This window comes from Taudactylus pleione, unplaced genomic scaffold (genome assembly GCF_031769625.1).
Source record: "Taudactylus pleione unplaced genomic scaffold, aTauple2 ptg000066l, whole genome shotgun sequence".
In the NCBI taxonomy this organism is placed as follows: Eukaryota; Metazoa; Chordata; class Amphibia; order Anura; family Myobatrachidae; genus Taudactylus; species Taudactylus pleione.
The window spans coordinates 18,869,836-18,893,491 of NW_028284468.1; the positions used below are offsets into that span (position 1 = coordinate 18,869,836).

Genomic DNA, 23,656 nt, shown 5'->3' on the forward strand with positions numbered 1-23,656 from the left:
CACCTGTGGAGGGGTTTCCATTTGAAAAAATAATTATCTGCAAATGGGTAAGCAAAGGCCAAGCGTTTCTGAGGCTGGAACTGCTTACCCGGATTTTTCCACGCCTCCTCTAAATGATCCACTAACTGAAATACAGTGGCATCTCCCTCAACATCCTTATAGAAGGCGTATTTGGATTTGGCCACGGGGGGATCCTCATCTTCAATAACCAAGGCCGCACGGACTGCCCGTTTAAGGCCTGGTATATAGACTTTAGACTTAGACTCCGCCTTCTTAGCACGAAGTGGCTCTTGGTCTGAAGGCCGCAATGGTGACTCCCCTTGCAAAACGTCCGTCGGGTGCTGTACCGTATTGGACAATGAATTAACCCACACAGGCTCCTGCGAGACCTGTGGTGGCGAAACCAGGAGACCCTGATGTATCATCAACTGCCTGGGGAACCCCTGCATGGGTGATGAGACTACCGCCTGCTGCAAGAACCCCCAGCGCAGGGGGCATCGCCAACTGGCCCACAAGGGTTGTAAGTGCCTTAGCGATACAAGCCCAGGGCGGTTCCTGTACAGGCGCAGTGACAGAAATCGGGTGTGATATGAGATAACATGCCCTACATTATCCCTCAGCTAACTGTACATTGCAGCTGAAGAGGATATTCACGTTCACTCCCAGACATGATGAGTGTAAACGGAGCGTATGTGACTCCCCACACAGAAAAATACTTTTACTGTGAGGCAAAGAACACCCTGCAATACCGCACCGCAAGGGCTTTAGCAGAGAAAGAACAGGGATAGTAAAAATGGCTGACAGTCAGAAGTGAAAGTACAGGCAGCAGCGCTAGCATTAGTCACATACAATGCAGAAATAAATCCCTGCACTACAAGCACTATGATCAACTACGTAGACCAGAGCCTGGTAGGAAACAGTGCAGCACACTCTGACCTTATCGGAGGAGAGGTATGCGGGGGACCCGGACCAAGATGCTACCTGTATCACCAACCTACAGCGTTCACACACTTCTTATAGAGAATGGCTGCCGAGGGGCTGAGAGGAGGCGGGCCCGGAGGAGGAGCGCTGACACACTCAGCCAGACCGCTGTGGAAAGGCACTGTGCAGCGGGGGAGGCGTCGGCTGTTAGACAGGGAAAGCGCGCTCCCCTGGCATGCTATTAACCCCTTGGACGCTGGAACAGATCCATACTGCAGCAGCCCGCTGTCCCTGGTGGTCTAGTGGAAAGCGCAGGATCAGTACCTGGCTCAACGTGCAGCCTGCCTCAGGGAGCCCCCTGCCTGAGACAACAATGACTGTGAATCGGCGGGTTCCCACCGCAGGACCCCGCCGCTTACCTGAACCCCCGTGAATCTGGCCACAGTCAAGGATAGTCCGGGGTCACCACTAGCTGGGACCCCAGACACCCACCAGCATTCCCGGATCAGTACCAGCGTTCTGGTCCAGCGGGGTGAAGGAGCGGCTTGATGGCTGTCTATGCCTGCCAGCTCATCTTGTACAGCAAAGCTGCCTTGAAATAACTTCAGGGGCTGTCCACAGCCCCCCTCTGAATTTGATGATCTGACTCCTAGCCGGGCACCTATGAAACTGATTTGCCTTGGCTCGGGGGCGGATATAGGAGAGGGACCCAGTGCATCCTGGGAGGCTGAAAACTTTAACTCTGAGGTGCCCGATGTCTGCCGCCATCGCCTATACCCCAAGGTATCCTGTGGATACCCTATGGACCCTGAAGTAGAAATATCGCTCAAAGATATCGTTATCGTTCATAAATGTCGTCCAATGTGTATGCGCTTTAACACAGCCTGCAAAGTGAGTTAGGAGCTGATTGACTGGCAGGGACGTATCGACCCCTCGGATGTATGGCACTCGCCAGGGACGCAAGCCTACGGGGGTGGCGTCAGATGGTGCCATCCGGGGCCAGGGGGTAGAATCAGGGCGGGACTGGCTGATGAAACATACAAGGGCTGGCTAGTGAGACAGAAGGGGTGCTGGCTGGTGAGACAGAAGGGGTGCTGGCTGGTCAATTGATAGCAGTGACTTACCCCATGCAAACTTAAATTTTGAATTCAGAAGAAGACATGATATACTACATTATCTTGACACTTAATCCGGATGTTGGATTGTTATATAGGTTATATTAGATATAATTCTGAATATCATAGATATAGCTGGTGGTCATATTTTAAATCACCTTCACAAGTATAAAATCTTATAGAAATATAGATATCCCGCTGGTCTTTTTTATAAAGAATAAAAGTAATGTTTTATATAGTAATAATCTTTTGAGTACTACATATTAGTATGGGTCACTAAAGACTATACACTTGTCTAATAATAAGAATGATTACAGTGATCAGTTCATGAGTGTAATGGAGCATACACACGGTCAGATTTGTCAGACTTGTCAGATTTGTCAGATGAACGATTTGAACGATTTTTGACTGCATTAAAATGAATGGAATCGTCCAAGTCTGACTGCAAACACATCAGATGTCAGATATCGTTATCTGACAAACGGGAACGCGCATTGTAAATCGTCCATCGTTCAGGCATGTCAGATATGTCAGATTTTCCTTCAGATATGAACGATTTTTAAATAGTTATCGTTCATATCTGAAGGAAAAATCTGACCGTGTGTATGCACCATAAGATGCATCAGGGCACAAAGCAGTTGACTAGGATTTAACACAACAAGCAAATTGTGGTACCTTATAGACATGGGGTCACCTTAAGTGGCAGTCATGATTAAAATAGTAACTATTAGGGCTGTTCCACAGAAAGTGAAACCAAACTGCCAAAAAAAATAATAATGTAACAAAATCACTGCTTTTTCAAGGTGAATTTGGTCTAAAAAAAACATCAGTGTTCCCTATACTGGTGACAAGATAAGTGGCAATACTAGTATTTCTGTAAATGCTATTACTGAAGCTAGCTACTATTGGAAACAAATGCACATGAATAGCAGTATTTCAGGAGGAAGTTTAAATTGTTTGCTATGACTCAATAATAATATACATTTTTGTACACATACTTTAGTACATTTACTACTAATAATTATTATATATATAATTTATAACGGTGTGACTTACGTTCATGCTACATTAGGCAACGAAATTGCACATCCCTTTCCGTCACCAAAATATATATAATCTTTTTTTTTTGTACAAATAACAAATATTTAGATTTCTATATTATTAAACAATTGGGTGTGCTTGCCCTGCACAGGAAAATCGGAGCCCAGCCCAGCCCAGCCTAATTTCAGAGATGTTATTTTACCTTAGAAGGATTTTGTATTTAGTCCCATTCCGTCACATGTACATTTAAGTCTTTTTTTTGTAACAATTACTAACTTTTTTAAATCTTTTATTTTACTAGAATCAACTTTAAGCTTTAAATCATTTATGATAAAAGAAAGCAAGCTCTAGATTCATTATACAACCTTATTCATGGAATGAGACAATTTTAAATTTATCCAAATGTCCCGTTCCGTCACATGGAATGGCCCATTAGTATAATTCCAGCTAGTGAAATAAATAACTTGTAAGACGTACAATGGTGCAAACAAAAAATATGGTGGTCGCTCACATCAACTTAATGACATTGCACAGGTGCTTGTAAAGGGTGGGGTTTACACTGAGCTACAGAAAAATAAGGGATTTTCCCTCCAGCACACTGCAGCAAAATCAACAAAAATACTTGAATCCTACATGATAATAGAAATTCAGAGGTATTGGTTTACATACATTTGCAAATATATGAATAAGCGCTGGGCCAACGTCAAGGCTCCTCTATACCAGCGTCCCTAACATTATGGGGTTCACGTCCGAGACGCAGGGAACCCCAAAATAATCCAGCCAAGGACTATTCCCAGGGCATCACACGAAAAATGGAAAAAAGGTGAAAGTGAAGTGTAAAGTATAGTTGTGTAAAGATAAATCAATAAGTGTTAATGGTAAGGGGTTAAAATTAGGGATGTGCAGGCTCGGATAGGTTCGAGTTTGCACGTTGAGTTCGGATTTTTCCCTCCAAAAAAACGGAACTCAGAAAGAGGCTAAACGTCATCTTACATGGACGAACATCATCATTCCTGGACTGGTATAGAGGAGCCTTGACGTTGGCCCAGCGCTTATTCATATATTTGCAAATGTATGTAAACCAATACCTCTGAATTTCTATTATCATGTAAGACGTACAATGGTGTCATAAACATTATGGGGGAGATGTATTAAGCCTTAGAGCAGGGATGGGGAACCTCAGGCCCGGGGGCCGTATAAGGCCCTCGGAATCATTTGGTTTGGCCCTCAGAGTTTTTCTCTCTGCTAGTCTCATCTGCAGCCAGAATCTTCGTAGCAGTGTCATCTGGAGCATCCTTAGGACCCTTCAGACGGTCACACCGCTGCCCTTACAGCCCCCCCCACCCGGAAAATCCTGAGGATGCTCCCGGCATTGCAGTTATCATCGGCGATTGTGGCCCCACCCCATGTGACATCACACTGAGGGGGAGTGGCCTGCACAGGGCCCACGAATAATGTTATATATATATATATATATATATATAAAGGCCCTCAGCAGAAAAAAGGTTCCCCACCCTGCTAAAGCCGCGTATCCACTAACTGATATTTTGAAAGACTGAACGATAACGATATAGTTATTGGTCATTATATTGGCCTGTGGATATGTCGTCAACGACCAGCGATGTGTGCTCCCGCTGGTCGTTGACGATGTCGTACATCGCCCGAACCTGGGGATGAGGGAGGGAGCCGGCACTGAACGATATCATGAATAATATTGTTCAGTGTGTGTGCTCAATGTTGTTAAGCACTGCTGGGGACATACTACACGATATTGTTCATGAAACGATATCATGTAGTGGATATGCGACTTTAGAGAGTGAGAAAGTGGAGTATTTGCCTAAAGCAATCAATCAGCTTCTAAATGTTACTTATCTAGCACAGTTAGAAGCTGATTAGTTGCTATGGGTATTTATACATCTCCCCGTAAATCTGATACATACAACCCAATAATTTTAAATATTAGCAATCCATAAAAAGTGCCAGTTACAGAACAAAACACAGAAATTATTTGACTTTGATCGTTTCCCTTTAGGTAGATGTTTGTGATTAGCAGCCACTGTGTATCAATTACATACAGACAAACCATTCAAGCTTTACCTTCCGATTAACATTGTGCACATAGGGACACGTATTGCAGGCGAACCTGTAACATTTCTGCCCTTCTTCCACGATCAGCACATTACCACACGTCGGGCAGAACAGCAACATGTTTACCGTCTCACTGTGCTTCCGCCATCAGTTCCAGGCGGTGACGTGGTTCCGCCAGTACATCCGGGCCGGCACTAGTGTGCTTCCGGTGTCAGCCAGGTGTGTTGGTTGCAGAGGATCTGTACGCCACTGCTATCGTTCTAGTAGTAGAGCTAGGACTGGGTATGTAGTTGTACAATGAATGAAGGCTGGAATACATGCTCTAGTAGCAGGTGAGACACGTTGGTTATCTATAGACAGGCGCTAATGCAAATGACATGACCACTTGCAATATACTGTGAAGATTTACATGTATACTTTGCATGGTAGTTTAGAAAACTGTTGCTATACCATGGTGCAGAGGGCATTGTAATATTTGCTTCTGGTGACTGGGCTCAAGTTACACTGCAGTTACTGAGTTACATGGTCCTGGATGGAGTCACAGGGTGAGTAATACAAAAATAGACTGTATTTAAAAAAATAATATATGTTGTGATTAGTGACGTGCGGTGAGGTCAGGGCTGTTTCTAGGGTCTGTGGCTCCAGTGCGAGCAGTCAAAATGTGCCCTCCCCTCCCATAAAGCAATAATATTGTGGAGTGGGCGTGGCCTCATTGTGAGGTGAGGGGGTGTGGTCTCAAAAGACTACAGAATGTCAGCTGCTGTGACTACTGAGGCCAGGGGTGGCAAACCTGTCAGAGGCAGACGCTGAAAAATATATGTAGTTAAATTAACTACTGACAGCACTCACAAAATGGGGTGTGGCCTAGCTTCCACAAGCCCACGCCGCCTTTGGTGTGACATTTGCAGGAGTATGACCTTGTATCACACCCGTTTTTGGTCACGTTGGGGGTGAGCCCAGCACATTGAAAATACAAGCCAGATCCACATAAAATATACTGAAAAAGCCACTTCAGGATTACACTGCAGCAAACCACTTTCACATAAAATATATTGGAAATGTCAGAGCCACATAAACTACATTTTAAAACCACATCCACCTCAAATACATTATTAAATCCAGAACCACATAAAATACATTTTGAAATTCAGAACCACATAAAACACACAGAAAAAAACAAGATTCACATAATACACACTTCGTTCCAGCCCCCTCCCTTGCCATTCCAGCCCAACAGGCCTTAGGCTTCCCCCCCCACTGGCTTTCAGGCAAAAGTGCCCATTATGCAGTGCCCCCTGTAGTTGTTCCCATATGCAGTGTCCCCTGTATTTATGCCCCTTATGCAGTACCCACAGTATTAGTGCAACTTATGCAGAACCCACAGTAGTGGTGCCCTTTATGCAGTGTTCCCTGTATTTGTGCCCCTTATGCAGTGTTCCCTGTATTTGTGCCCCTTATGCAGTGTCCCCTGTATTTGAGCCCCTTATGCAGTGTCCCCTGTATTTATGCCCCTCATGCAGTGCCCACAGTGGTAGTGCAACTTATGCAGAGCCCACAGTAGTGGTGCCCTTTATGCAGTGCACTCAGTAGTAGTTCCCCCAGGAGTGGTGCCCCCTGTAGTCATGCCCCCAATAGTAATGCCCCTTGTATAAATGCCCCCAATAGTAATGGTCCCTGTAGTAGTGCCCCAGTTGTATTGTCCCCTGTATAAATTCCCCAGTATTAATGCCCCTGTAGTAGTGCCCTCAATAGTAATGTTCCCTCTGTAGTAGTGCACCAAGTAGTAGTGCCCCTGGGCATGCCCCCAGTAGTGGTGCCTCCTAAGCAGTGCCCCCTGAGTAATGTCCCCAGTAGTAGTGCCTGGGTGCCCCCAGTAGTAGTGCCCCCCTTGTAATATCTCTAGTAGTAGTGCCCGGGTGCCCCTAGAGTAATGTCCCCAGTAGTAGTGCCACCCCCAGTAGACGTGCCCCCCCCAAGTTTTGTCCCTAGTAGTAAAGCTGCCTGCACAAAAAAAAAATACCCTAATACTTACCTTAAGCCCTGCTCCGGCGTCCGGGCTGCTCCTCTGTACTATGGGAAAGACGTCATGACGTCTCTCCCATAGCGCACACTGCGGGAGCCAGAAGCCAGAGCTCACGCGTGAGTTCCAACCTCCGTCTGCTTTGTGGGGAGGGAGCCGGGCTTCCACTGGTAACTGAATCTCAGCAGGCGCCCGGAAATTCACAGGCTGTTTCCACAGCAGGGGTCAGAGGCGGCACGCCCCGTGCGATTGCATGGGTCGCCCGCCCTTAGAAACTGCTCTGGGTGAGATCAATGGCTGGGGAGGCACACATGTATAAAAACACAGTTTTTATATCAATACTCTGGAGCATGACAGGGAGTATGACAGGGGAGGCTCTACCCTGACTGCACGTCCCTGGTTGTGATGCTGTTGCATCTTGAAAAATAAATTTTAAAGGAAATGTTATGTAAGAGGCTACTGAATTAATTAAATTAATTTAATTGACTTGTGCAAGTCCTCCTGTAACTTTTATAAGATACTAGCTGAAGTACCTGGTGTTGCCCGGGTTTGAATCTTCAAGTTATTACATTTTATGTGATGCCTTCCAAATCCATCCTGTGGAAGGCCCAGAACAGGCTCCCTGGGTCAAAGGTCTGCCCAGCGTACACCAACGGGAGGACCAACCAGGTCCTCAACTCCCTATAATGTCTTCTGGGATCCAATGTTACCACTCTGAAGTTTTTGTCGAAATCCATCCAGTGGAAGGCTCAGAACAGGCTCCTCGGGTCAAAGTTCTGCCTAGCATCCACTAATGGGAGGTCTGACCCTAATCCCCTAAAACTTGGCCAGGATCCAGCTGGACCACCTCGCCTTGGTTTTATCCCAATCAGTGCAGGGATGTCTGAATGCATAACTGGACAGACAAACAAACAAATAGACCAATCATTTCATATATAAGATATTGCTCCATAATTGCCATATGTGCTTTTCACCTGTATTTATATACTTATATGTAGTTAGTATTTTTGTTCAGGTTTGTGACTAATGGAGGGTACACACGGTCAGATCTTCTGGAAGATATTAACAATAACGATTGTAAAAATCGTTACATCATTCATATCGTTGACATGTTTGGCATGCATCGACGAACGATGTGCGTGCCCGCATGTCAGATAACAATACCTGAAATCTACTGTGTTTGCAGTCAGATTTGGACGATTTTCATTTAAATACTGTCAGAAATCGTTAATGAGATCGTTGGTAAAATCGTTCATCGTTGATCTAGCAAGTCTGACCGTGTGTATACACCATAAGCTGTGCTGCACTCTGTTTATTAAGTGCAATTGTATTACTTGTAGCAGCTTTGTGTCATATCCAAGGGCTGCAAGAATAAATAACTCTACCTGAATAACCCAGATGAAAGCCATTAAGATTAATTGGTGTGTTTAGTAAAAAATGCAGTTAGCCATGTACAAGCCAGTAATGTAATTGTATATGTGCTTTTTGAATATTAATATTTGTATTTTAATGGTGTCCTTTTTTGTTATATCAGGAAATGAATGTAAAAATGAAATCAGAGTATGACAATAACCTAGAGGATCTAGCAGATGACATTAAGCAGGAAGATGCAGAAGAAGAATTGCCACATGCAGAGGTTGTAGACATATTCCAGGAAGGGCTTGCCATGTTGGTACAAGACCCATTGCTGTGTGATTTACCTATACAGGTAAAACCGTGTTCACAATATTTGTTTTACAATTGATTTCTGTGTCGGAAGTCAAACAGTAGTAACCGCAACTTGGTTTAATTTGATCACTAAGACAAATTTACAATATCACAACTCCAACTACTGTACAGTTAACAAAGGAACATGTCACAAGCTATATTCTACATGAATGCAAAATAGTCCTTCAAAATACAGAAATATGAGGTAATAGTCTTTATTAAAGAAAAAATAGTCTAAGATCAAGTCTTTGTTTTTGGAACAGCTATATCTCGATATAGCACTGGGGATGTATTCTGCATTGGACAGAGATAAAGTCCAATGCCCTTCTGCTCAATGGGAGGTTTCTGTCCTCCCTGAGCTCGCCTTAGGACACCTGCGTTACGGTTTGGCAGGTGTACCACCCCAGTCAAACTGCATTTTACGGGCTGTGTTTGAAAATGACTGTCAAAAGCTGAGTGGTTGGTACTTTATATGGTTTATGAGTTCTATAAAATTGCTTATCTTGCACATGCCTTTACATTTTACATTGGATTTGGGATATAATCTTTCTAAGTGAAGCTAACGTTTTCTTTCCTCCTTTTTTTTTTTATTCCAATTTATATGATCAGTGGATAGTAAGTGTAAAATATAATGGGCCAAATTCAATTCCATGTGAAGATGAATAGCTGTAGGAGGGAGCACCCGCAGCTATTCAATACACTGCGCTGTTTGGGCGGCTAAAGGATTACACCCCTCGGGATGCAAGGAGAAATCCAACACAAGTGCCTGGTGCGCAGCTGTTTGTCGGTTTAGCGCTGCGCTACCAGCCGCGCACATGACACTTTAGTCAGAGAATGCCGGTTCTCGCGCCCAAACACCCAGGTTAAGTCGCGAGAACCGGCATTCTTTGACTTAACCAATTCCCTCCCGCGGCTATTCATCGCCACATTGCTCACCTTCCTGTGACTTATATCATAATATATTGTTTGCTTTACTTTAAATAGACCAGATTCAGCATAAATACATCTTGTTCTAAATATTGTCAGTTAGGCATTTGTTACAGGTCATGTTTTATTATTGGTCAATCAATCACTATTTTAAGTCTGTTCAAACTGTCCATCATCAAGTATATGAAGCTCAGGCTAACACATCTCTGCCTGCAAGTACATGGGATGATTTCAGCACTTTTGACGTTTTCAAAACATTAAAAGAAACAGCTGCCCATTACATTCAGCATGTTATTTCAGATGAGAAATTGCCACTTATTTCAAGAATCAAAATGTAAACGACATAATGTGGGTGATTCAGCCTCAGACAGAGTTGCTATTGCAGCTGCTAACATGTTAGCAGCTGTGATAGCTATAGTATGGGAATAACATGTTAGCAGCTGTGATAGCTATAGTATGGGAATAACATGTTAGCAGCTGTGATAGCTATAGTATGGGAATAACATGTTAGCAGCTGTGATAGCTATAGTATGGGAATAACATGTTAGCAGCTGTGATAGCTATAGTATGGGAATAACATGTTAGCAGCTGTGATAGCTATAGTATGGGAATAACATGTTAGCAGCTGTGATAGCTATAGTATGGGAATAACATGTTAGCAGCTGTGATAGCTATAGTATGGGAATAACATGTTAGCAGCTGTGATAGCTATAGTATGGGAATAACATGTTAGCAGCTGTGATAGCTATAGTATGGTAATACAGCAGGAGGTGTCGCGTCTCCTGTATGCATTATTGATCCGAGCTGTGTCCTTGGACGCAGAATCGGATCATCTGCGCGTCCATTGGCCAGCTGAGTGACCATCCCTCAAGCTGACGATTGCAGATGCTCAAAAGAGGCCATTAAATCTCCGTCAGCCGATGGAGATCCTGACCTCTCCACACTCCCCAACAGTGTCTGCAAACCTCCATTTTGGCTGTCGCCGCCCCCTCCCTGCCCCGAAACGGTCTTCAGACTGTCAATCACGGACAGTCTGCTGCCGACCTCCATCAAACATGTGCAGTACGGGTCTGGAGCATGGGCTGACTCGCAAAGCATTGGGGATCTGCGTTCAGCAGTGTACTTGTGTGCACTGCTGTATTAGGCCCAATGTTCTTACAGATATGTCCTTCATGGGGAGCTTATGGGCTTCCGTATGACTCGCCTAGTGCTGGGCCTCTTTTTCGCCACAAATGCGTCTAATTCGCAATGGATTGAAAATAAGACGCACAAGCAGACTTTGCTGATTAAAATTATTTGTGGCGTGTGTATGTTCTGTGTGCGGCTGAGTCTGTAAAATCATCACAATGGGACGCGATGTGGAAAAGAACATACACATATCATATTATCAGCAAAGTCTGCTTGTGCGTCTTGTTTTCATTGCATTGAACATAAGTTGCATCAAATATGGTGCACGAAAAGATGCTCGGCATGAGTAAATTTGCACGCGGCTAGGCGCGACTAGAGGGGCTGTTTAAATCTACTGCAGCAACAACGATGGAGGACACCAATGTATGACACGTTAATATGGCCATCAAAATGGTAACAGAAGCAAAATAATTGGGAGTTTTACAGCAATTTCATTTTCATTAAATGTAAAATTTGAAAACAAAATAACTAATTAGATTGAGATTGTCCTTTTCATTTGGTTTGTAATCTTCACTTTCATTAAATTATATACAGTTTTGTAATTAAAATATATGTTTGTGATGATCATGATACTAAATGTTTTTAAATAAAGTATATGTATCCTAATATATACTAGAAAGTATGTATATTGCTATCCACTCTCTACGACCTTCAATTTATCTTGTTACAAATATAAAAGAAAAATTTTTTTCCATAATATAGTGATTTTTTTTTTTAGAGGTACATGACCTTAACCTTTTTTTTTTTAGTTTTGAGGATATAAGCCAAGAGTCAGAGCTGTTAATCATGTATGTTTTATCTCTTTTATTTTCATTTTAGGTTACATTAGAAGAAATCAATTCACAGATTGCACTTGAATTTGGTCAGGCAATGACTGTCAGGGTGTGTAAGGCAGACGGGGAAGTGATGCGTAAGTGTATTTTATTGAAGTAAAATGCAAATTCAATATTTTGCTTATATAGAGACTTATTAGATGGAAACTGCCGAGGAGACTCCCCTCTTTCAAACAAGTGTGTCTCCATGCATGTGTGGGCCAGTGTGGAAGAACTAGGCCTCCCCCTATTTATGGAAAGCAAAATTTTCCTGTAGGGCTGTGTGATATTATCTGGTAATCATAGGTGATCACCAAATAATAGCTATTAGGAGGCCACATTATATGAAAGAGAGGACTCCACTTTCAAATATGGGTGCTTTCATGTGTACAGGTGCAGTTTTATGCGTAAGAGGGTACATACATAGTGCCCTCCCACCCATGTACGGAAAATGTTTGTTTTCCGTAGTGCAGGGTAATATTGTAAGTGGTCATCAGATAATAGCTATTAGAGGGCCATATCATTTAAAACATGTATAGGTGCAATATTATGTGTAAGAGGTCTCGTAGTACGGTCATATACAGAAAATTTATGTTTTCTGTAGTGCTGTGTAACATTGTCTAGTGATTAGGGCTGTGGAGTCGGTAAACCAAACATTTTACTTTTCTATTTTACTCTTAGAAGAGTTATAGTTGAAGGTTTGGGTTCAAAATGTCCATAGTCCTGCTGGTGATCACAGCTGATTACCAGACAATAAGTACTAAGGGGCCCTATCTTTTGAAAGTATGTGCCCTTTAATTGGATCCCAGATTAGAGGAAGATCTTCCCTCATCCCTGGACTCCTTCATATTTCTGTAGGGCAAATGGTTAATGTCTGGTGATCACACCGATAACCAGACATTGGGACAAATGTAATAGGGTGAGAGCTTAGCAGTAAACACTCACACTTTTTAAATTCGGCCAATGTACTAGAGTCCAATAACATACATACTCGCATATTTTTAGACTAAAAAACTCATGAATTAAACTCTCATCCAGATGTTTTCCCTTTTTGAAGATAAAACTTGACCAATGTGAGATGTTACTGCTAAACTCTCACATTTTCTAAACTCTCACCCTATTACATTTAGCCCATTATATTTTATGGGGGCTCTTTATTTGAAATACTGGGTTCTCCTCTTTCAAATTAGGGATCGCCCATCTGTCTAGGTCCCGTTGTTGACAAGATATAGGGACTCCCAGCTCCTCACTCCATTCTTTTCAATTATTTTCTTTTTTTTTTTTTTTTTTTTCAAAAATGTTTTTATTGAAGTCAACAAATACACTCTGGTACACAAGCAAATATGACAAGAAACAATGACATAATCACAATTTATAGCATACAATTCACTTGTGGTTTGAGGTAATAATCTTGCCACAATTTTCTCTCTTTACCTATCAATAGAAAATTAAACAGTAATATATTATAGTGACTTCAACCATAATAGAAGAAATGAAGGGGGAAGAAAGTAGATGGGTGATGGGGGGGTGGGGGGAGAAGTATAAGAAGAGAGAGATGAAAAAAGGAGAAAATAAATAAATAAATTTAAAAAAAAAAGAGAAGAAGAGGAAATAAAGTGGGATGGGGGTTATGAGCCATGCACTCCCAGGGTCAATCCCTCACTACTCTACTTCTTATTTATGTGGTTTTTATTTTTTTCAAGCGTAAGTTATTGGGGGGTCTTGTAGCAGTATTCTAGTTTCATACCATTGTGTTGATTTGAAACACTGTTGTATTTGTCTTTAACCTCAGGATTTAAAGCTTCAATAAAGCTTTCCCAAATTAAGAAGAATTGTTCTGCTTTCTTTTCATTATTGATAGAAGAGTTGATCCAATCCATTTTGAAAATATAAAATAATTTCTCTTTGAACATGGTTAATGAAGGAGGGGTAGGAGCAATCCATTGTTGCAGGATACATTTTTTAGCTACAGCCGAAATAATTAATAATAATTTTTTACAACCTTTGGAAACTCTAGTTATTCCTGGAATATAACCCAATTTATTTTCTTTTTTAACAAAAAGTGACATTGGTGTGCCGGCGGCACTCTGGGATTCAGGAGCAGGGCTGCCAGGAGTCCCCACCAGTTGTCAGGACCAGTGACATTGGTGTGCCGGCGGCACTCTGGGATTCAGGAGCAGGGCTGCCAGGAGTCCCCACTGGTTGTCAGGACCAGTGGGCTAAGTAAAGTCTTTTCACAAACGCCTAGTCAATAGTGTAGCTCAGTGAAAAAAACAAAAACTATTGCATGTCTCCTGCTATAGATGAAACTGGCATAGAACGCCTGATCATTGGGCGACTGTTACCATTTTCATAGATGTGGATTATTTTGATCTATCACAATCACCCTAATATCTGTTTATGCTTCTTTTCAAAAACATAGTGGTAACCTGCATTTTTGAGTCTACAGAGAGTTGGTGGCCAGATTTAAATGAATAATAATGTTATTCTTATTGATGTAATAAGACTTCTCTTTGTGACTACTCTTTAAATATTAATTTGCATTTATTTGGTATTAAAGTTCTTATTCAAGCTACCTCTTCATATGTTTTTAAATAGGTAAAAGCAGATGATCTGCTGGCTTAAATAGTTAATCTACAAACTCACTTTGCTGGCTGGTTATTGAATGATCTCTGGTAACTTTCTGCTATAAATCCAGAGGATAAGCCTGGGTCTGTGTGACATTCACTACTGTATGTACACTGTCAGTGGAAGTACACTGTCCTGGTTCAAGTCATATTTTACCAATTGTTCCTTTTCTTTCTCATGTCAAACTTGGATATACCTTGAGCTCTAACTCCAGGACCCCAATATTTACTCCTTGTTCCTCTGCTTTGGATATGGTACACTGGAAAACTAATACATTCCTTTTTTATATATACAATCTCCAACTGCCTACCATCATTGCAAACATAATCTTTCCACAATGGATTTTTATTCTTTGCTTCCAATGTGTCTGCCCCATACAGCTGGGAGATAGATCTTAGCCCTAGGAAATACCTGCTCTGCAGGTGGTAGTTGTGACGGGGAACATAAAATTTGTAGACCAAGTTAAATTTGGGAGCTCAACTATAAATCATGTTGATGAAATAAAGCTGCATGTTATTTGTTTGCTATATTGAAATGCAGGGAATATTTTCCTTATATGTGGGAAATAATAATGACCTCTGCATACTTTCTTTGTTATATGGCTTTTCCAGTGTATACTTGGACACATTTTCTGATTTTGCACCTAACTCTGAGAGCTATTAGATCCTCTATCATCTACAATGGCACCAACATTTTACTGTATTCCCCTATATTTGTCCAACTTGTCCATTTCAGCCTTGTCTTATTGGCCTGCTGTGTGTATACTGATCTGCAATTTCTGTTGTGACATTTGCTTGCAGCTGTAGTTGTTATTCAAAATGCCACAGTTCTCGACTTAAAGCGAGCCATTCAGCGGTACATCCAGCTAAAGCATCAGCGTGAAGGGGGCATTCAGCATATTAGCTGGTAAGATATTTCTCTTTCATTATTTTCCACATCTCTTAATAATGTTTAAGTGTTTGACATTATGAAAGTGCTGCTATTTGAATTTACAGATATAAATAGGAAAAAAATATTATTTAGTTTTTTTTCAACATGCACCAAGCCTCCTCTCTGTATAACACTGGGGTCTATGTACTAACCCCTTAGAGAGACATCAAGTACCAATCAATCAGCTCCCTACTGTAATTTTTCAAACACAGCCTGTAAAGTGACAGGAGCTGATTGGTTGGTACTTTATCTCTCTCCAAGGCTTAGTATATAGACTCGCTGTCTATAAGAGCCGAATGTATTGCTCAAAGCTCACTAGTTTTTTTTTGTTACCAGGATGTAGTCCTAATGTTGACATTGAACATGTCAGCATGTGCAGAATGTTGACATGCTGTACGGACTGGAGAAGGGGGGTTAGGCACTAGGCTATGGGTTAGGGTTAGTCATATACTCACTGTCTGAAGTGCAGCTGGATCTGCTGGAGCCAGACTCACTGTACCAGGTAAGTCACCAGTAGACCATACGGATGTTTTGTCAATACGATAATTATAGCTAGTGTTTGCTTAATGTGGATTATAGCACATTTTGTTTACAGATATCTAATAAGGAAATAAACAGGATCTTTTTGATCAGATGCTGGTATAGAAGTCGTCCTCCTACACAGATCCTATTAGAAGTAGATAGCAGCAAGTGGCTTAATGAGACTAACAAAGATCTCCCTGCAGTGGTTACATCATTATAAGATTATAAATGCTTAGGGCATTTTGCTAATACAATTGTGCCATAATTGATAAAATGCAGACACACAATAAGTATTGCCCCATTTTTTATTATATGCGCTTTTTTACCATTTTATGACAGAATAAATGTGCTTTATTAACTCATACTAGGCATGTAAAACTTTGTTAGCGTAGTACCATGGTAAAATGTATAAAACTGGGGTTTGCGTTTCGTCATGTTATGGGCACATCATCATGCATACCCTCCCACATGACCCCTTCCCTCAGGTACAAAATGCTCTAGTCCTGGACTTCTCACTAATTTATGATTGCCGTCACCTGTGTTAAACTAGTTAACTGATGGGAGTTGTATTTAAACACAGGTGGCTGCAATCATAAATTAGGAGAGAAGACCAGGAGCAGAGCATTGTACCTGATGGAAGGGGGCATGTTGGAGGGAATGTATAATGTAAACCTTTGTTTTATTGGCCTGTTAAAAAGCTTGCTTAAATCATATGCCACAATTATTTCTTGATATTACACCTTAGCTTCTGACTATATATTACTATTATTTTTTTTATTTTGTGTTTCTAGGTAACTCTTATTGTTTTATTAAATGTTTTTTTATAACTAGGAAATATGTATGGAGAACATACCATTTATCGTTTTCTGGAGAGAAGCTGGATAATGATGAGAAATGTATTCGCGAGTAAGTTTATATAATATCCTTCAACACAGAGATGGCAACTGGAATTTACATATACATGAACTGTGATTAAGTACATACTCTATCATATCACACCATTGGTTCCTCGCTAGTGTTTAAGCATCAATATACAGCAATATGTGGTCTCACAGTAGCAGCTGGAGGAGGTTGCTCCAGGGAACATTTCATAAAAGCAGAGGAGGGAAAGCTGTGTGGAAATTCTCCTAGCATGGAAATGTTTGCTTGAAATTGAAGATGTTTTACCATACCCCTAATAAAGAATTATCATACACATCTACAGTAAGTTATTAATAATTTAAGAGGTGAGCAGATGAAGGTGTTATGTTTTAAGACGAACTGAGATATTTACAGTTAAAGATAAATTAGACCACAGGTTCTCAAACTCTGTCCTCAGGTCTCCTCCCAGAATCACAAGTGAAATAATTATCTACACCTGTAGATCTTTTAAAATGTGTCAGTGAGTAATGAATACACCTGCGCTCCTGCTGGGTGACCTAGAAGACGTGATGTTTGGGGTCCTGAGGACCGAGATTGAGAACCACTGAATTAGACATTTGATATGAATTGGACATAGCACTTTTATCTACAAAATATTTCAGTTAATAGACTACCAACATTTAAAATAACATTGTTACTATGATACCTAGGTTATAACACCTTCATCCAATAAAAGTAAAGTAATTTTTCCGAAAATTGTTACATAACACCTTCACACGCCTTTTCAGTTAACATCAGTAGCAAATAGCATGTAAGTGAACTGGGTGTGCCTGATCCACTGGGGCTGATTCAGAGACCGAATGTAATGCAAACGCAACTGCATTCTCTCACGGATCGCCTTTGGTAAAATATGCTAATGCTTCCCAAAGCACAGCTGTGCATAGGGACGCCCACACCTGTCTTCTTATATATGTACGACGACGCGCAACAACGTAAACATCAGTACCATCGATGCACAGCAGGCAGCCATGCTTGATATGCGCTAAGTCTAACCAGCCACAGACTCAGCATCTCTCCTGACAGGCAGTGAGCTCTCGTGCTGCTAAATAGATCGAATAGCCTAATGTAAGCACGCCCATGAAACTGCATTTAGACGGTCAGACTACTTGTCACTCACTCTGCAAGTGGTTCCTTTGTCTAAATGTAGTCACAAAACAGCTGCTGCACGTGCGCAGTGCGGCGTTTGAGCATGCGCATTGACAAACATTTGCTCGTAAAAATCACCATTGCGTCCGTCTCTGAATCAGGCCCAGTATTTGCTTCCATTAATATCAGGTAGTGTAATTCTTACATATGCAATCTTTCTTACACACTGGTAGTGTTCATGCTGGAGAGGGATAGGGCGCCTGGTGTGAAAACAGGCACTATTGTGCATGCCCAAGAAAGGGGCATGGTCACACGAAGAAGGGGTGTGTCCTTAAGACTTGCCCCATTTTCATCACTGTAAGGGCATGCCCAGCCATTCTGGGCTGACCCACAGCTCTCCATGCAGAGTGAAAAGATGCCATGCGCACCGTAACTTTTCCCACTCTCGGGACACTGTGGCCCGTGGGTGGAGACTCAACCCAGCAGGCTGTTTCAGCAGGGTGCCGCCAAAGGGCAGGGTGCATTTTACAGTGTTAAAATCAGTCTGGGCGCTGCGCACTGCTGAAACTGCCTAGTGAGAACACTAAATGGTCTCTCAGCCCCTGAAGATGATCTTATGCATAAGAAGTATGAAATGCTGTTACTTTAGGATTGAAACATTACTGACATTGTAAATTTAATTACTTCATATTCCAAGCAATAGATTTAACTGCATCCATTTTGTGTTTTATAGCACTGCGCATGCTCCGTAGCCAAGTGTTCGCCTCTACGAGCGACTCAGAGTCCTGCGCAACTCAATTGCTCACTTCCATGCACTCAATGTAGGAGTAATTTATGGTAAACTGCGTTCAACTCGGCGTCTGCTCCTATGAGTCTAACAGCTATTATATGTTTGTAGTATCTGTTAGAGTATGTGAAGGGAGAAGGGATGGGGGTGAGTCAGTCTTTGCCTAAAATTCATGGACAGATTTAGTTTTGGGAGAGATTCCTATCCAAACTCAAGTCTAAAGGGGCCTATCCATTAGCAGATCTTTCTGAAAGACAAAAGATTTATCTTTTGAAAATTCCTGGGGCTGCTGTGACAGATATCTGTCCTGAACATAACAGATTTTTGCAAACGCCGAACAATATTGCATGACATCATTCTGGGAGTGGATTTTTTTCTATGTTTCTATTCATTTTTATTAAAAAATCGTTCGTCGTTTACCGCAACAGATATTTCTAATATCTGTCAGCGATAAACGATAATCGACCACCATGTTGGAGAGACAAATGACCCAATTTGTCGGCCGCGGGAGTGCGCATTTTTATCGTTCATAGCCTTTCCATTAGCAGATAAATTGAACGACTGAACGATAAATCGTTCATCGTTCAAATTTATCTGCTAGTGGATAGGCCCCTTAATTCAGAGTTAAATAAAGCTGCTCGGTACGTTGAGTATGCTGCCTGCAGAAGTAGGCATCATTTTAGTATTTTCCCTATGTATATTTGAAATCTATTATACATGCATATATGGTCCTTGCATTCTTATCATAACAGAAATAAAATGAATGAGCTTAGCACAGCACTATCTGACATTAAAACAAAAAAACATTATAAAAGTATGCAGTAAATGAAAAATAGTGTGGCAAGTGGAGTGAATTTGAAAATGAAGTTTGTAATTACATTTGTGCTGTCTTTTAGATATGGTATTAAAAACAGAGATGAGGTGGCTTTCGTGAAAAGGCTTAAAAAAAAGTAGTGTCCTGGTAAGTGTTTAGGAGATATCTACCTCTCTCCCCCCCTCCATTAGGGGCACATTTATATTTTTTATTTATTCATCTTTTTTATTTCTCTAATGGTAATATTAACAGACAAATCTATAATAACTGCTGCTTTATCGATCTTTAATTCATCTAAAAATAACACTAGTTCTGCCCAAGATAGCAGATTTTTATAATACAGCTACTTTTCTCCAATAGGAAGAAGTAACCAGAATCTGCTGAAGTATTATCTGAGTTCAGGTGCTGGATCCAGAGAGTTCCCCTGTCGCTGCTGTTACCATCTCTGTACCTCCTCTTGTGACCTCTGCGGCCTCTTTGCGATCATGGGGAACAAATGTCCCTGCTCTGTGTTCAGCAGTGAGCGTAATGCCAAATAAATTCTTCTCACGTACCAACCCAGACCTAGTGCCATGCACCACAATAGTGAAAGTGGCTTCCATTAATTATATTAGGTGCAAACCTTAGTAATCAGCAACACATGTCATCCTCACTTTTAAGATCCCACAAGATCTAGTCTCTTGTGGTGTTCTGTTGCTTAGTTTGCTTGGGAGGTTTCCTTCTAATGCGTTTTTGGGAAATCTTCCATATGATTCATTCCACTGGTGACTACAGTTAGTATTGCAGTGTTTATGTCCAGATACTCAATTCGCCCTAAAATACAGTAAAGAGGATTGAAACCCTTTGTCACCTACTTATCCACCACCCTAATATCGTTCTCCCTCCTATTCTTTAAATGCACAACTTCTGTCCTTTATTCTTAGTGTTATATCAGTTCCAGCTTTCCACTCTACTCCACTGGCAATATGTTTGTCTTCCATTTGTTATTCCCGTGTTTTGGGAACTGAATATGTATGACCTTTATTTTTGTAGCAGCCTCTTTAATATCGTTCTATACCATTCCAGACTGTCTACTTTTTTTATCCTGTCTAGTGCAGGCCTACCTGTACTGTAGTGCTTTTGAATGTACTGTATTGTAACTTTGTGTAATCCAGGTCTCCCTTATAAATAAGTTTCAATGGAATGAGTAAAAAATTGATTGACAAACTGTTGCTTAGTGATGTTACACAGGAGAAATGGATACTGATTTAAAAATACAATGTAGTTGCCTAGAAACCGAAAACATTATGTAGTATAGGGTCAAGCAACCCATGGCACCCCAGCTGCCGTGTAACTATGTATCCCAACATTAGTGGCGTAACTAGGGTATTTGGAGCCCAGGGCAATTAAAAAATAAAAATAAAACGAGATGGATGCAGCATCCAATGAGAGTCTGTCTGCTAAAACAAACACACCGCCGCCTGGTAGTACGAGTGTACTACGCGGCGCCAGACGTGGTGTATGTTTTACTGTGTAGTGTGGTCCACACTACCCTAACTAAAACTACTGATCTGGACCGCGTCATGAGGCCCTCGCGTGCTGCCGTTCCAACTGCGCCGAAGGCATGAGCCCCTCCTTGTTACACCACTGCCCAACATGCCCTTCCAGTTTTCCTATTACAGCATGATAAAACTGTGGTAGGGCATGCTATGGGCGTGCTATGTAGTTTTACAGCAGCTAGAAATCACCTACCCTGATACAAAAACATCCAAAATTTAGAGATAAAGAAATACTAAATGTTTTTGTTTTTTTTTACTTCTCATCTTTGCAGGTATTTGGCTCATTCATATATGAATAGCATCAATAAAAAACTGGCAGGGGCCTGGATGCCCTACCTTCCACCATACATTTGACAGTCGGGATACTCTGAGTTTGTAATTTGAGGGATGTGTTTATGGACTCTGGACAATATACAGATATATTATAATGTAAATAAAAATAAATGTCTTTGTTTGCAAAAAAAATTTTTCTTCAATAACTTCTATACACTTGTTGCAACAATGTACTTTTTTGAATAAAATTATGCACAATATTTTATTTACTGCAAGGTCCATGCTGCCACACTTTTGACGTGAGTGAACATAGAACAACCTGTAGCATATTAACTTTAGTGGCGCGGACAAGCGCTGAACTGTCTCACCTCTCCACTGCTGACGGCTGCATGCACCTGGCTTCCCTCACGTGGAGGCAACCCGCACATTCCCTTCATTAAAAAGCACCGAAGGTGACCGCTTACCTGGTACACTCCCCGTCGCTGAGATCCTCTGGGTGCAGTTGCTGGTGTGGAGTTCCCGCTATGAACAGCTGCTTTCTGAGCCGACTGCTACCGCAACCTGTCTGTTCTGTGGAGCTCCCCGGTTAATGAGGAGATGCTGCTGTAAGATAATCCTTGCCTCGGCAGGGTTTAGTGGCGCAGACGAGCGCTGACCTATCTCACCTCTCCACTGCTGACGGCTGCATGCGCCTGGCTTCCCCCACGCTGTTTCAGGTGCGGCTCCATTTACGGCTCCTGGACAGACACAGAGGCCGTTGAAGACTCTGCTGTGATCAGCCGTTTTCCACGGTGTCGGCGGTCCTTAGGTACTGGATCCCCCTTTGCTGGAGTAACTGCCGCGATCCTGGTCCGGAGGTGGCTGGCGGCTTCTGGGACACCCATATTGTTAATCAAAGCTCCTGGGATCTGTTTGGCTGACCCCCCTGTTCAACAGCGTTGAACCTGGTGAAACAGCTGCTGATTTATTTCGGCTCCTGCCAGTTCTCAAAAGCACTGAACACCATTTATAACATCTGTGGCATTGATATTCACATCCGACAAAGTGCTGCTCTGAACCCCACTCCTGAGTTCCAGAAATTTAGCAACTTATCATCTGCAACATCATACCTGGTACCAACGTTGCTTGTTTCATTTTCATTCTCATGTGTTTTTATTATTAACCTTTATTTGATTATTATTCTCTTGTTTACCTCTAAAAAAAGGGATATTGCTATTGTGTATTGTTTGATAGTTGATGTAAGTTCCATTAAAAGCTGGGTCTTCACTTCGAACCCTAGCTTTACCTCATATAATCACCATTTGAGTTACTATTTCTAATATTTTGCTGCCATCTAGTGGTTATATTTGTGTATTCTAATAATATACATTGTTATTGGAATTTATATTTAGTTTTTTCACAGACAGTATTTACTATATTCTGATAATGTAGAGTATTATTTTTTGAGTGGCTCCTTACCTTCTATTTTTACCATTATATTTACTGCATAATTTTTATTTTAATTTAGGTATAATTTGGAATTTTCCTGTTCATTCTCCTATTTGTATCACGCCATTTCTAATAGTGTCCCCAGTGACACGTTATGGTCAGATACTTCCAAAAAAAATACAACTAACAAATCCTCAAACCCATCTGCAAACACCAGAATGAGCAGAGCTAATAAACCAATGGGGAAATCTGGCCCTCCGTCCCCAGCCTTAGACTCTGCTTCAGTTGAGGCAGCCCCCTGTAATCTCCCTTCCTCTGCCGAAATGGCAAAAGAAATAGCCAAAATCCTAATGCCTTTGATTGATAAAAAAAAACTTGAGAGTTTACAAACTCTTTTTGACACAGCACGATCTGAAATTCCCTGGAACAACGTGTTAGTGATCGGAAGACCAAGTCCATACAATTCAACAATCTTCAGATACTCAAGCTGTCAATCCAATCCTTACAAACCAAAATTGATGACCTGGAAAACAGGCACAGGAGAAGTAACCTGCGCTTCATCGGTATCCCTGAGACTATCCGGGCAGCTAAGTTATCGGAATATCTCTCTGTCAAAATTTTAGGGGCTTTAGACAGGCATGATGATTCTATAATCCCACATATTGAACGTGCACATCGTATAGGCCCTGACTGCCCTGATGTTAAGCTAGACCTAGACCAATCATAGCAAAATTCCTTGATTTTCGAATGAAGGAGCACATCTTGTGGGCTTTCCGGAGACTCCCCCATCTTACAGTCAATGAGTCTCGCATATTGATATTCCAAGACTTCTCTGCGTCTGTATCCCAAAAACGCAGAGTTTTCGGATGTGTGCAAAAAGCTCCATGATAACAACACTAGGTTTGCCCTA

General features: G+C 41.6%; 2 protein-coding genes across 2 annotated transcripts in view; one reads left to right on the forward strand and one right to left on the reverse strand.

The window, feature by feature from the left end:
• Positions 1 to 5,410, reverse strand: part of POLR3K (RNA polymerase III subunit K) — a 21,004-nt gene extending 15,594 nt beyond the window's left edge. The window contains exon 1 of the mRNA XM_088466728.1: positions 5,175 to 5,410. Coding sequence (XP_088322854.1) covers positions 5,175 to 5,285 — 111 coding nt within the window. The 5' untranslated portion in view covers positions 5,286 to 5,410. The remainder of the gene's footprint in view (positions 1 to 5,174) is intronic.
• Positions 5,308 to 22,469, forward strand: SNRNP25 (small nuclear ribonucleoprotein U11/U12 subunit 25). The gene is made up of 7 exons (XM_088466727.1): positions 5,308 to 5,497; positions 8,720 to 8,893; positions 11,827 to 11,917; positions 15,248 to 15,353; positions 16,731 to 16,805; positions 19,590 to 19,654; positions 19,868 to 22,469. The coding sequence occupies exons 2-6, from the start codon at positions 8,723 to 8,725 to the stop codon at positions 19,645 to 19,647; spliced, it is 501 nt and encodes a 166-aa protein (XP_088322853.1). The 5' UTR covers positions 5,308 to 5,497; positions 8,720 to 8,722; the 3' UTR covers positions 19,648 to 19,654; positions 19,868 to 22,469.
• Positions 22,470 to 23,656: the final 1,187 nt, after the last annotated feature.

Excerpts from the sequence above, each read along its gene's own strand:
- SNRNP25 (XM_088466727.1), top strand. The coding sequence starts at position 8,723 with ATGAATGTAAAAATGAAATCAGAGTATGACAATAACCTAGAGGATCTA. Across the intron at positions 8,894-11,826 it reads TGTGTGATTTACCTATACAG|GTTACATTAGAAGAAATCAA; the intron begins GTAAAACCGTGT and ends TTTTCATTTTAG. Across the intron at positions 16,806-19,589 it reads GATGAGAAATGTATTCGCGA|ATATGGTATTAAAAACAGAG; the intron begins GTAAGTTTATAT and ends GCTGTCTTTTAG.